Genomic DNA, 14,069 nt, shown 5'->3' with positions numbered 1-14,069 from the left:
TCAAAAGCGTTATTGTTGGTCTTTCTTATAGACACTTGGAGCATTACCCAAATATTCAATGAGTTACCTGGTGTCAAGTTTAGGACTACTGCCTAGTACCCTTCTTGACATGCTATGATTCCACTTCTTGGAAGGTGTTCTCTTGCTTTAGGATTTTTACTTCCTCAGTACCTCTTTTGCTCAGAGGATTTGCCTTTACTTGTTTTATTTTGTATTTTCTTTCTTGTTTTGTGCTTTTTCCCTCAGTGGCAAAGTGTAGTTTTTGCAAAAACTTAAATTTTTGGGAGTTTTGCCTGCATCCCAATCACGACTGGGATTTTCAGTGGGTGTGAGTGTGAATACCATTATTTGATGAGCACTTGCATTGCACTCTACTGCTACCCTCAAAGAAGGAAAATTGATCATGTTTGGATTTGCACTGGACTTGTATGGCCCTGAGTGTCAGGAATGAGAACACAGTGAGGATCTTCTTCGCAGAAGCAAATGCAAAATGTTCACAGCATTTATTTTAATCTTTTTTTAATATGTATGGTTTTACAAGGGTGCATTATTTTCTGACATGTTAGCTCCTAGCTTTAGTGAGAGTGATGAGCCTAATATCAAAATCCTCTTCTGGAGAGCAGAAATTTCTTTCTCTTTGGGTGTCAATAACTTTGTTTTTCACTTGTGAAAATTACTTCTATAACACCATTATTTCTGACTGGAAGGCTGGATTGATTTGGTAATTTAAAACTTAATGGAAACCATCCATACTTCTGTGGCAGTCAAACATCATGACTTCAGAAAAGAATGAAATGCGGTAGTTGCAATATTAAAACTACTAGTATAAGGATCTCATGTATGTCTTCACTGTAGCTACATGACAATGCAGATTTGGTTTTTTTAATGCTGTTTTAATACTATAAATGATTATCATAAAATAGGTAAAAAAGAAAGTGTGCTTTTCTGACTGATTCCTTTTGTGTAAGCTTGTTTGATGGAAACTGTTCTTAAATGACGAACGCCTTCTCCCCTCTATTCAAGTTGACAAAAATCCTTTCTTAAAATATCTCTCCTTTTACAGATGAGGATGATGATGTTGATGGGTCAACACAAGGATCAACAAAAGATATCCAAATTTCAACCGATTCAAGTAAGCAAAATTTTAATAAGGGATGAATAGTCACCCATTTCTTTATTCTTATAATAATCTTTATTCATATAGTCTTAAATTGTGTTGCCTTATTGTATTGCCTTAATTTAAAAATATTAAATTGTTATTTTTCCAATGTTAGGTTTTAATATTAGGTCCAGAGTTTTGGTCCAACACATTTATCCAGGGCCTTACAGATATGTCCTTGGTATTTTCCATTGGTTGGTTGACATAAGTGGCAATCTGTTCATTACCTCTACAAACAGGTTATTTCTCTCAACTCAGTAACTGAAGAAAGAAAACATGATGTTGATAACCCATAGATAAGCAACACATTTAAAGGGCAGACAGCAATGTCTTTTCAGAGCATTTTGTTTCTGAGTTCGCTGGATCCAAATTTTGCTGAGGACGTCAGGTGAATGTGGTTTGGTTTTTGGCTTGGGCATGTTGCAGTAGAGAGGATTGAGCTGGACTGGCTGCTTTTTATGTAGTTAAATTTTTAAGCAGGTGGAGTTTTCTGAGGTTCGTAATAACCAAATTCTTGCTTTTTAGAAGATGAGGTAAAACTTGAGTTTAAGAGCTTCCCACCCCTGTATCCATATTAATAAGTAGAACAACATGGTAGATGCTACCTAATGTAGCTGCATGGTTTGTTGTAAAAAAGGACATTTCAAATCAATAAATACTAATTTATTTATAAATCTTGAAGTTCTTGCAAAATTAAGAGACTAATTGTGCAAATGCTATTTGGAATTTTAAAAAATTCAACTCAATAAGTAATTAAATCAGGTATAGAAGAGATCTCAAGCATCCTCTTCTTTCACTTCTTAGTTCCTCAATGACTTTAAGTTATGATCCACCGCCATACTTCCTTATTATGGGAAAACACTCCAACTGCAGTTCATCTAAACAACTTTCATTTTTCAAGTGTTTTAAGTGACTTACGTGGTTGAGTGTGAGGACTTCTACATTTCAACAATTAAGTCTATTTCCCTTATGATTATCAAAAAGAGAATACTATGTATCCAGATATTTCAACATGATTTATTGGAAACATTAGTAGATGCCAGTTCAGCTTTAGTTTAGCCTTCCCAAAAGAAGAAAAAAGATATGAAAATTCAGTATACAAACTTTAATATGTCATTTGTTCAGGCCATCTCTTGAGAAAGCAGCAGTAGATGCTATGTTTTCAAGGGTCATGTAAAGTACCATGAGCCGTGTTTTAAAAAGAGTGGCATAAAAAATTGCTTTCTTGTAGTGCATTTTCACAAAACATAGGACAGCCCAGTAACTTCACTGTGAGTTAGAAAGCTCAGCTAAAAATACTCTCACAAAGATAGTCAGAGGAAGCATTTACTGATAAGACAGACTGTGGTGATGCAGTCCAGGGCACAGCCATAAAGTACCAACCAGCAACTCCTTTAAATGTGACCAGTTCCCTTTGTCTCCTTATCCTTCTGTTCTCCTATACTAGTTCTTCCCCAAACCACTTTGATCTCTTGCTTTGATTCCTCCCCTGAAGTTCCCCTAACAACACTTGTACCATCCTGGAATGCTTTCCACATGTGTCTCATATATATCCCTGCAAGCTGAGTGACCTCCTTGGTCGCTGAGGTGTCCTGCAGAGCTTCCCCTATGGACTCCTCTGGTGTGTGCCACCCCCGGACCATGGGATTGATGACCTTGTGTCAGCTCAGGACATGGCTGCTCTGATAACCTACCTGGTCAAGTTATTGAAGTTCACCTGCCAGCTGTTGTGCTGGTGTATGTCTCTGTGTGTGGGGAGGCATGAGCTACTGAATTTCACATGACAATGACACGGTTGCAGGGGGCTGTACCACTTTCACCTGTCTCTGTATAACACCATTTGTATAACATGGGTCAAGAAGGAGATGGTCACTGCTTCTGTGTGTTGAGTCAGTAGATCTGCCATGTCTTTTGGGATGTTACCATGCTCTCTCTCAAGAGTGTCTGAACTCAATTGCATTCCAGAATATTTAGCTTTTCTTAATTCCTGCTCTCTATGTTTTAGGGGTACGTATTTCCAAAAACAATGAAAATAAGTCAGAACAATTGAATAATATTGATGAGGAAAGACACGTTTTTTCCACAGCAGATAGAAAAGAATACCAAGTCTGTAATTTAGTATTAGAAGAAGATTTCAATTAGTAGTCAACATTCATCTTTTTACTTTGCTATTCTAATGGGCTTGTTGAGTGAAATGTAAAGTTAGAAGATCCAAGTCTTACTACTGGTGTTAAATTATGTTAATGTTAATGTGTTAAATCAACCACTGTATTTAGCCTACCAAGACACGGAAACCAAAAGCATAAAATTAACATAAAAACAACCATACAGTTTCTGAGTTGATAGATTTAACAGATATACAAGTGGGTTTGGCAAAGGACTCTCCCTGCCCTGTGAGAACCTCTCAGAGCCCACTGGCTGCAAGTGAACAGTCTGATTCAGCATGCGTCCATCTTCTGCAGGACAAAATTCAGCCATCAATGAAAACCCATTCTGGAGGAGGTTTTAGAGGAATGTATCTACCAGAGAAATGGGGGCTGCAGTGCTGTCAGCAAACAGATGTTTCACAGCATGTCCTTCCTCAGCCTCTGTTTTGCCTCGCTCTGGGTACTGTTGATTTGCCGAGTAAGAGATAAAATGGTTTTGCATTAGATAGACCCAAGTCATTGGGTCTTAGAGTTTGCTTATGTCTTGTCTCAAACCTGCTGATAGTGCAGAGGAGACCTCCACTGTAATTCTGCAAGCAGGAACTAACTGTTTTCCAGAAGAAGCAAGGACAACATATGGGGAGGGATTTTTCCCCTAAAAATACTTAAGAAAATGTTAAGCTTTCATAAAAAGGGCCATTGTGTTCTTCTGTAATTGTTTACAGATAACTCAACATGTCACATGTTCCTCAGCAGATGCTTGGAAAGGCTCTAAAAACTAAGAGAAGAAGGGTTAAGAAGCGGCTACCAGAATGTTAACACAGACTTGTGCTTCAAAATTGTTTTGAAACTAGGGGAGTTTGAGCTGCTCAAGAAAACAAGTTCACAGAAGGCACACACCTGTGAGTGGCTCTCCTGGAAGAAAAAGAGCTAGAGAAAGAAAGAAGGAAGGGTGGGAGAAAGGAATCTGGGATTCTGAAAGGCTCTTTTCAAGGGCAATAAAAATAAAAATATGTAATTCTTACATACATTAATGCCATGTTGTAGGTTATGAATCTTAATACTGAAATAAACCAAAATTTGATAGTCCCCACTGTTGTAATGTGAAGTAGAGTAGAGAATGTAATATGAAGTAGAGAAGGAGAACATAAAGCATGTAAATAACACAAGTTGTTTGGGGAAGAGTGGTTCTTGGTAAGCTATGTTGCTATAATTTAGTGTTTTAAGAGTAATTTTCACAAATACACTCAGTGTAGGTCTCTAGCTTTCTTAAATGACAAAACGATTCAGGGCCGCATAATTTTCCTATCTCAGTCACGAGCCACATGTTAGTCTTTCCAGGCGCTGTGTCCTGTCTGTGGGGATTTGGAAGTCAAAGGGAACATGAACTTTGAACTCGTCCAATGCTGTTTTATTATTTTCCCAAGAAATCTTGGTATCTTAGCCACTGAAATCAAATTCCATGCTTTGGTAAATTATGCCTGAAGTTACCCTTTTGCAGTTACTTTCCCCTTAGAAAGAGTAAGCATGAACAACAGGTTATTTTCAGCTCAGTATCGCATAGTAAGAAAAAAAATGATGTGTTTTTCAGGAGAAAGTTCCGATACTGTGTACTACAGTCCAACAGGAAAAGATAAAAGACATTTAGTAGTGAGGTGCCAGTATTACAAAACAGGCAGTAACTCCTTTAATTACCACAATTTGATAAGTGCATCTGTCGCATATTAGCAGGGGTTTATATATATATATATATATATGTACATACTAGGTAGGGGTATGTACACTTCACTTCTGTAACTGGGTTATTTTCTAATATTTAAAAATTGGAGCGGGTGGAAGGAAGAGCTTTACCTAACTTCAGAAGTGGTTATAGTTGAGCTTCTTGACAAGGCTAGTTAGACAAATCAGATTGGCATAAGACACCCCTTAACTTACATGTGTTGGATGTGCTCTTGACTCAGTGGAGAAATATATTTCTGGATGACTAATTGCAGTATGTAGCTGTTTGTTCTTTTGTTCATGTGCTTCCTGAAGCTCACGTGCAAGCAAGCCATTTTTCACTAAGTTGCAGTAAAAGTGTCCCCTTTGAGGAGCACAGTGACAAAGTTAAATGTGATTTTTCACTGATAAAGTTGAAGAGGTTTTTTTATGTGATGGATACCAGATTAGCAGCATTATGTTTATTTATCTAAGAAATATGCTTGAGCTTAGGACATTATTACTGGTCCATAGATCTAAACTTATTCTTGTAAACCAGTTTATTTTGAGAGTCAGTCCAACTGTTCTTTAACTGTTCTTAAGATGTGGAGAGCTCATAAAAAATTCTCTAGTTACAATTGCTAGGGATTCTCTTAGACCAACTAGTATCTCATAAGAGCAGACTACAAAGGCACTTCAAATGAAAACAAGTACTAGAACTTGAATGAATGTTTTTATTCTCAGATGGTCGTCTTCTTTCTGGATTGCTAGAGAAAACAGCAGAAATTTTGATAGTGTTACAAAAGTTCATACTCAGAACATCAGCTGTGCTGTCAGAAACCAGTGTTCATTTGTTTTCTCAAGTTGTGTTAGCTCTAAAGAAGGTCACCCAGGACACAGTGTGTCTTTTGGTTAGCATTTGTCTATGCTATAGTTACCATGGAGATCTCTCTGACAGAAATCTGTGTTTAAAAGAATTCCACTCCTTCTGGCATAGATCCAGCAGAATTTAAAGGAGTAGGTCACTTCCCAATGCACGCTATGGCCTCAATGCAATGCTTGTTGAGTTTCAAGGGTACTTTAGAAGCATGAGTTGATAATATTTGTATCTTCCTTATACTGTGATTAAAAAGAAATTGACAACAGACACAACCACTATAATAATTGGAAAACTGAAAATCCATGGTGATACTGCTTTTCCTATCAACAGAAAGAATTTAAAAGTCACAATGTATCTATCATACTAGGCTGGATGTGGCTCTGAGAAACCTGATCTAGTGAAAGATGTCCCTGTCAGAATTCTTGTACTCCATGATGCTTGAAGGACACTTCCAGCCCAAACTATTTTATAATTCTGTGATTTTATTTATTCTGTTTCTGTCTGTTTTGCTTTGTACTTGCATCTGTTATACAGGCATCTCTCCAAAGAGTCACAGCATGGCTGAGGTTGGAGGCAGTGTGGAGGTTATCTAAGACAGCCTTCTGCTCAAGCAAAGTGGCTCAGGGAAGTTTATCATGTTCAGTAAGGTTTTGATTATCATAACAGAATCATAGAATGGTTTGAGTTAGAAGGGACCTCAAAGATTACCTGGTCCCAACCCCTCAGACATGGGAAGGCACACCTTCCATTAGACCAGTCAACATAGCCAATTTTGTCCCAGGAGAGAATAGGATGACTTTGGAGTAGGATGGGAGGCTATACTGGGGACTGCTTTGCTGTGCAGTGAGATCTTCATGTTACATAACGAGAATGTCCTTGCACACACATTGTGCCATGACCAGTGGGATTGATAAAGAAGAAATATCTTTTAGAAGTGGACAAGTTTACACTGAAAAAGAAATCCAAGTGTAGCTGTCACATCTCAGAATAAGGAGAAATAAAGATCATGAGCATTAAGGTATCATGATTTTTCTTTGAGGATTAGAGTCTCATTTTTAAATGACTGCTTTCATGTATAAGTATTAGATAATCCTTTAGTTCTTTGGTGTTGACTTTTGATTGAAGTTGCAGTACATACAGTGAAGCAGAAATAGGTGGATTAAACACAACATTAGTTTGAGGTGGTTCAAGAGAATTAGCACTGAAGTGTCGTTGCTAAGTTATTATACACTGTGGTCCTTCCTCATAATCTGGCATTGAGATGCCCAGTGATGCACATTTCTGCCTGGATTCTTGCTTGCTTTTTATCAGTCATCAGTTAGAAGTGGTTTGGTGATTTTGTTCCTCCAGTTCCAGTTATCCTTTTTAATCCTTCTGTGGTAAATAGCAGTTTGCTAGTGTGTTTCATTGAACCTAAATGCTGATATTATTTGAGGGCAAAAGGCTCTTAATATTTATTCTGTACTACAAAGTATTTCCAAGCTGTAAGGGAAGCATAGAAGTCGGCTCCAACATTTAACATATCTCCATTACAATGTGTGTTAACAGACTGCTTGATTAACCAGAATCAGCAGTGCTTTGGGAGCTGTTCTAAGGGGAGTGGCACTTTGTCTTGGTCTTCAAGTTGTTAACTTGTCAATAATAAATGCAGTCTTGAATGCTGAAGATGAAGAAGCAATAATATACACAGTCTGGTTATAACAGTTTTATCAAAAGCCAGGATAAAACTGTCATTACTCATCCCTCTTTCACAAACAGTAACAAAACAAAATTTTAAATATTCAGCCTCAAAGCTTGTCCTATGACAAGGAATGTTCCCATGAAGAAACATTTCAGTTTCATTGAAAGCAGGTTTTTAGTAGTTATTTTATACCCTTCCTATTCAAGTCGCTTTCTGATTCAAGGTGTTTGTTAACGAAATACAATTGTTTCCATTCAGGTAAACAAACACTCAAGATATTTGATGGGAATGATGCAGTGAAACGCAATCAATTTCGACTAATTTCAGTTCCAAGGATTGCAAAAAATGAAGAAGTTGTGGTAAGATATACAGTAAGGGTCAGTTTTCCAGTGTGATACATATTGTTTCATATTGCAATAGCAAAAAGATAATTTTTAGAAATGTAACTCAACAAAAATCTGTGAATATGCTATATTACAATGTAATTTGACTTCTTCATGTAGTACTCTTTCTTGGGCCATCTGAGGAAATAGTGGCTTACATATCTGTCACGTAATAGCAACCACAGTGTCACATTTTAAGCCGTCATTCTGCTTCCTGGTGTTACTCTGAAGCCTGATTTTACTGATACAAACAATACAGAATAACCAGCTCTTTAGGTCTTGCTCTTTTTCTGTAGTAGTGGTTTGATATTTATCCTGGACAGCCACCAGTATTGCACTTGAGTTAATCAGCTTTAAACACTAAAGCTTGTTATACTTCTCTCCACCCCTTGGCTGTGAAAATAATCAATTACTGGTCACATACTGGCCACTCCCTAGCTTTTCCAGTGCTCCATGGGATGGGAAAATTACTTAGTACTAAATCAAGTATGCTGTACATATCTTTGTTTACTGGGCTAAGCAGAGACCCCATGCTGTGTGAGCTAAATCCCAGACAGGGGAATAGGGTGGTTTGCAATAGAATTGTGCAGGTCTCAGAGTCATAACAGACCTGGCAAAGAAGTCTGAAGAATGTATTACATCAGAATTCTGACAATATAAAGCTAAAGATCATTAGGATTTTTATCTTGATGCTATGTTCAAAAAAACCAGGAGTTTGCAAAGGGTTTTTAGTGTTCTGCATGTCAAAGATCTTTAAGAAAAAACTATGTGCAGGACTGAAAACACTTTTATTTAGGAGTGCTACTTGCCTTTCAAGCACATTTTACCTGGCTGGTGCTTTTAATAACAGAGAAGAGAAATACAAGTTCTTATAAATGATCTATATTGACTGCAGTATCTGTGTTAGCAGAGGTGCTGCAGGTATGGGCCCCTTATGGATGTAAAATTTCTGTGTGCATCTTGCAAGGACAGCCCTTCCCTTTCCTCTTCCCGGGTGTGTGGTTTCAGGGCAGATTTGTGTCTGAGAAGCTCATTAATTTTTAGCATTCCTTAGTGTGAGAAGACTGAGTAGGCAGAGTTGGGTTCAATCAAGTGTAATTTACCATTTTCCTTGTGAAGTAAATTTTATATGCATGAGTGTAGATTTATTGCACCCGAATTTTTACATTTGGTCTTAAAATAACTATCACTTGCCAAACATACTGTGGATTGTGTTCAAATACATTGATATCTCAAATTTTCTTCTTTCATCTTTGCTGAAATTTGTTTTTGAAACTTCACTCTTTTGATATATTTTTTTTTGTCATTGCTATGTATCCACTGCTCTGAGGTTAGAACGTGCATTAAAGGTTCATTTCATAAATCAGTTATCTATAATGTCAACGGCTGTATCGGTATTAATCGTATATTTTCAAGTAAAAGTTAATTTATCTTGCTGTGTTTTAGGAGGCTGCTTTGAGGGCGTACTACATAAATGATGACCAGCAGGAGTATGAGCTTCAGACCTTTACGCAGCAGGTGCTGCTCTCTGATGATGTTATCAACAGGAATGATGCTGCAGAGGACAGCAACTTGGGCTCAGTATTCCGAGAATCTGTTCCTGAAGCTTGGATCATCAGAGCCAAACCAAAGGACGAGGAAGTAATCAGAATTTATCCTGCCTGGCTCAAGTGAGTATTTTCCTTCTTGATCACAAGGTTATTCTGCTTGACTGCATTTGTCCTCTGTAGTCTAGCCCTGTTTGCTTTATTTATTGAAGCTGCAGAACTCTTAACAGAGTGTAGTTCCTTTTTCTGTATTTCAGGATTCTTCTGTTCATTTTTCTGAATAGGTAGTATGCATAACGTTCATTTCCATGCCTAGAAACCCTTGGGTTTCTTTACATGCTTGGAATATACAGTGTAACTTGTGCAGTTCTATTATCATGTGTTTGGATTAGAAAGATGCAACTTTACATTAACTACATCTGTGAAAAAAAATGATGGTGTATGTGTCACTTGAAAAATTTATGGATTTTTTCAAAGAAATGTGAAGTAGGAAAAACTACAGTGCAGCTTTCCATGTGAGATAAGGAGGGGAAAAAAAAAAAACCCCCAAAAAAATGCAACACAATTTACCACTGAGACAGTATGAATTTTAAGCATATTTAATAGTAGAAACAAAATGGTCTGGGTTTACTAATTCCTGAAGACCTCTGGTATGAAATTTAACCATGTGTTCATTTTGCTATTGCAACTGCATTGACAAATTTTGGAAAAGACTTGCAGGTTATCTTTGTGACTAGGAAGAAGCTAATCTGTAGCTTCTAGAAGAAGCTACAACAGAAGCTAGTTGTAATTAGCAGTTCCTTGACTTGTCTGTGACACTGATACCTCATCTGCTGTGAGCCTCAGGGAACAACTTTCTTCAACTAATGCAAATATGTTTAAGAAAATTCTATACTTGTTTTATAAAGGTACACACAGTATAGGTCCTCAAATAAGTATTTTTCTCCTTAGGGTGGGAATGGCATATGTTTCTCTACGAGTAAATAAGGATAGCACTGTGCAGACTGTGATCAAAGAAGTGCTGCCATTACTTGGGAGGCAGGTAAGTGAAAGATCCTAAGCACATCCATATACCACCTGAGTGACCCTGAAAGTATGTATTTTTCTCTTCAGAAAAAATACAGTCCCTTAATCTGCAGTTACTGTAAATGTTGTTAGCATTTGGTAGATGATCTTTTGTGACCAGCATGCTGCTCAAAGCCTAACACCATCTTCAGGGTAGGTACTGTACATCCAGTACAGGCCTGTACTGGATGGTACCATGAGTGTTTCTGGGTCTAGCAAATTTACCTGCTTGAACACCATGATTCTTGGGGTGCAGCATATTTTTACTGGTTGTTTATGTCTTGAAATATTTAAAACACACTTACTATGTAGCTGCTCTGCTAATTTCATGTTGTTGGGAAGTTGGCAGTGTTAGGATGATCATGCTTGTCTCCTAATTCTTTATGCTGCTGCAAAGGAAATTGTAAAATCACAGAATATCTCAAGTTGGGAAGGACCCATAAAGGTCACTGAGTCTAGCTTCCTGCTTCTTGCAAGGTTACCTGAAAGTGAAGAGTATGACTAACAGCGTTGTCCAGACACTTCCTGAACTCTCACAAACTTGCTGCCATGAACACTTTCCTAGGGATCCTGTTCCAGTGACCAGCAGTGCTATCAGTGAAGAACCTTTTCCTAACATCTAATTTGAACTCCCCTTAGTGCAGCTTCATTCTCTTTTCCTTGGCTCCTATCACTGGTCACCAGAGAGAGGAGATTGGCACCTCTCCCTTCACTGCCTGCCTTAAGGAAACTGTTGACCATGATAAGGTCACCCCTAAGCCTCCTCTTCTCCAGTGTGAACAAACCAAGTGACCTCAGAAGTCCTTCCATGTCTTGACCTTGAGATTTTCTCATCTTGGTTACTCTGCTCTGGACACATTCAGATGAGTTGATGTCCATCTCTCATTGTGGCACCCCAACACTGCCCCCAGCACTCAAGGTGAGGGGGCACCCAGCTCAGAGCAGAGCAGGACAATCCCCTCCCTTGCCCGGCTGTGATGCTGTGCCTGATGCACCCCAGGACACAGGTGGCACTCCTGGCTGCCAGGGCTCTGCTGTCTCGTGTTCAGCTTGCTGTTGACCCAATCTACAAGATCTTTCTCCACTGGGTTGCTCTCCAGCTAATCCAGGATTACCCTATCCCAGGTTAAGAAACTGGCAGTAGTTCTTGTTAAGAGTTTTATATGATTGGTGATTGCCCAGTTTTCTAGCATGTCCACATCTCTCCATAAAGATCCCCTGCATCTGAGGGTGTCCACAGTTCCTCCTAGCTTAGTATCATCAGGAAACTCACAATGCATTTGACTTCTTCATCCAGTCAATTAATAAAAACATTCAAGAGCACTGCAGAAATTCTTTTCCTACAGTGGCAAGCAGCATCTCTGTAGCTCCCAAGGGCTGCAAGGAAGGACTTGAAACAGCACCCACATTCTTTACTGTCTGCATTGCTTCCCACCTCACTGAAAAATTCTAGCTAAATTCTTGTAATCTTGTAGGTGCACATGCTTTCCTTGGAAGATAATCTCTTTCCAGTCTACCTGTCCTTCTTAGGGTTGGTGCCAAAACAGCATGACTTTTAGGAAACCCTTTGGTAGACTTTGCTAGCATGCCAAGCCGTAGGCAGGCCCAACCTCACCAGTGTGGCGACACAAAGCTGTAGTGAGAGCATGTCAGTGCCTGGGGCTTGTCAGCACACCAGCAAACCAGCAGAGTTCCACTGCCCCAGGGCACAGCCATGCTCGCAGAGGGTGACTGCTGCCCGTAGTGGTTATTTACAGGTACATAGGAACATGCATGTGATTAGCTCTCTGCAGTAAGTCATCATCTTAGATCTGTCTAGATGTATGCAGCTGTGTAAAGCATGCAGCTTGTTTTGGCTACAGCATACTTTCAGGATTTGTTGTCAGTCTGTTTCTTCAAGTGCTGTGGACTTTTTAACAAAAATAGGAACAGCCATGTCCGAAGTTTTGTCTCATCTGAAAAAAGCAAGTGTCTAATAGTATAGTTGGAAATTCTGTTAGGGAAAGATCTCCACATCTCTGTATTTGGGCAGCTAGCTATATGCTGTAAGAGACTTAATTCTTTGGCTCAATTGCAATTTCTTCAGTGATGATAATTTTTAAATGCTCTACTTGTTTCTCTGTATAAGCATGCACATACAGGAAATCTCTTTATAATATTCAGAATTTGCCTGTGCCCCAAGTTGCTTTCACCAAGTATCAGGCAAAGCACACGTAGGCAGTTGAGGCTCTTAACACGCCCGTTCATGACATGTAGAGCAAGATCATTTGTCTCTTGAGTCTCAGGGCCAAAATTTAAGACCCTTCCTCAGTCCTGAATGTCATATGTTTGCAGGGTTTCAGTCATTGTCGTAAATGGTTCAGCTCTTGGCTGTGCCAGCTGTTCTGGTCCAGCTGCAAGGGGCTTGAGTGGCCCCTGGCAGTAGCTTGGAGAAGACTGTGGCACAGCTGAAGAGGGTTTTGTTCCTTCAGTGCCTGGAGTCTCCCAGGAGATGGGGAATGGTCAGCCTGCTTTTGCCAAGCTGGTTCTTGGGCCATCTTCTCCACGAGCAGGCTCATTCCCAGTCCTGCATGCTTTCTCTGGAAGGACACTCAGGAAATACTCCAGAAGAGCTGCTCATCACTGAAGTAGGAATGGTATTAACTGTGCTGTACAGGGGTCCCTTCACAATGTGACTGTGAGAACACCAGTGTTTTTAGGAGCATGGGAATGTGATGCCATGAGTGTGTAAAATGAAGATTATTCTTGTCTTGGAAGGAGTTGGCTAGAGGAAAAACACCATGTTTGATTTAAAAATATTTAATTTTTTAAAAGTGTTTAATTTTCCATGCTCTGTTATACACTATGTACAGGATATAACACACAATAATGTAAACATCTGGCAAAATTATATTGGTCAGAAGCTGAATTTACCTGTTGTATCTTTTGGCAGACAGAGTGCCTGCAGAATTTCAAACTGGTGGAAGTGCTTATGGGCAGTAAGCAAGGTAAGTGAAGAGGCATTGGTCAAAAACACATCTGACCTCGTGGCTTTTTTTCCCCCTTTCTAACAGTCACAGTTCATTTTCTACAATAAAAAACACAAATGAAACTTCGTGATGATGTTGAAATACTTAATCAGAAGTGATGCTGATTCTTGTCAGTCTTGTGTGTCCTGTGGGAATAAGGTTCCCCTTTTTTATTGCATAAAAACTCATTTGTGGTTTCTGGTGGGTATTGACAATTTTGCCCTGTTTTGGGGGGCTGTGTTTAACTGATATAATTTTCTTAATTGGAGTTATTTATTAAAGATTAATTCTAAAGTTCAAATGGCTCCCTTCCTCTGTCTTCTGCCCTCCTGACACAGCCCCTAAAGAGGAGTAAGTCTGGGTCCTAAGACAGTCCCAGTGATATGTTTGCGTGTTAGGAAGAACAGAAATCTGCAGTCTTAGCATTGCTCAAGTGTTCTGTGATCCTGCAGGACCTGGGCTGGTGCTGTCCAAGTTGACATCCCTTTGTGCTTCAGTATT

At 39.0% G+C, this 14,069-nt stretch overlaps 1 protein-coding gene across 1 annotated transcript in view; it reads left to right on the top strand.

Moving 5' to 3' along the window:
- Positions 1 to 14,069, top strand: part of DGKQ (diacylglycerol kinase theta) — an 88,116-nt gene that overhangs the window by 42,878 nt on the left and 31,169 nt on the right. Inside the window, exons 7-11 of the mRNA XM_023944307.2 lie at positions 1,064 to 1,132; positions 7,824 to 7,924; positions 9,395 to 9,618; positions 10,447 to 10,537; positions 13,493 to 13,547. Coding sequence (XP_023800075.2) covers positions 1,064 to 1,132; positions 7,824 to 7,924; positions 9,395 to 9,618; positions 10,447 to 10,537; positions 13,493 to 13,547 — 540 coding nt within the window. The remainder of the gene's footprint in view (positions 1 to 1,063; positions 1,133 to 7,823; positions 7,925 to 9,394; positions 9,619 to 10,446; positions 10,538 to 13,492; positions 13,548 to 14,069) is intronic.

The sequence above is a fragment of the Cyanistes caeruleus genome, chromosome Z (genome assembly GCF_971803275.1).
Source record: "Cyanistes caeruleus chromosome Z, bCyaCae1.hap1.1, whole genome shotgun sequence".
Taxonomy (NCBI): Eukaryota; Metazoa; Chordata; class Aves; order Passeriformes; family Paridae; genus Cyanistes; species Cyanistes caeruleus.
This window is presented reverse-complemented; position numbering and strand designations above follow the sequence as displayed.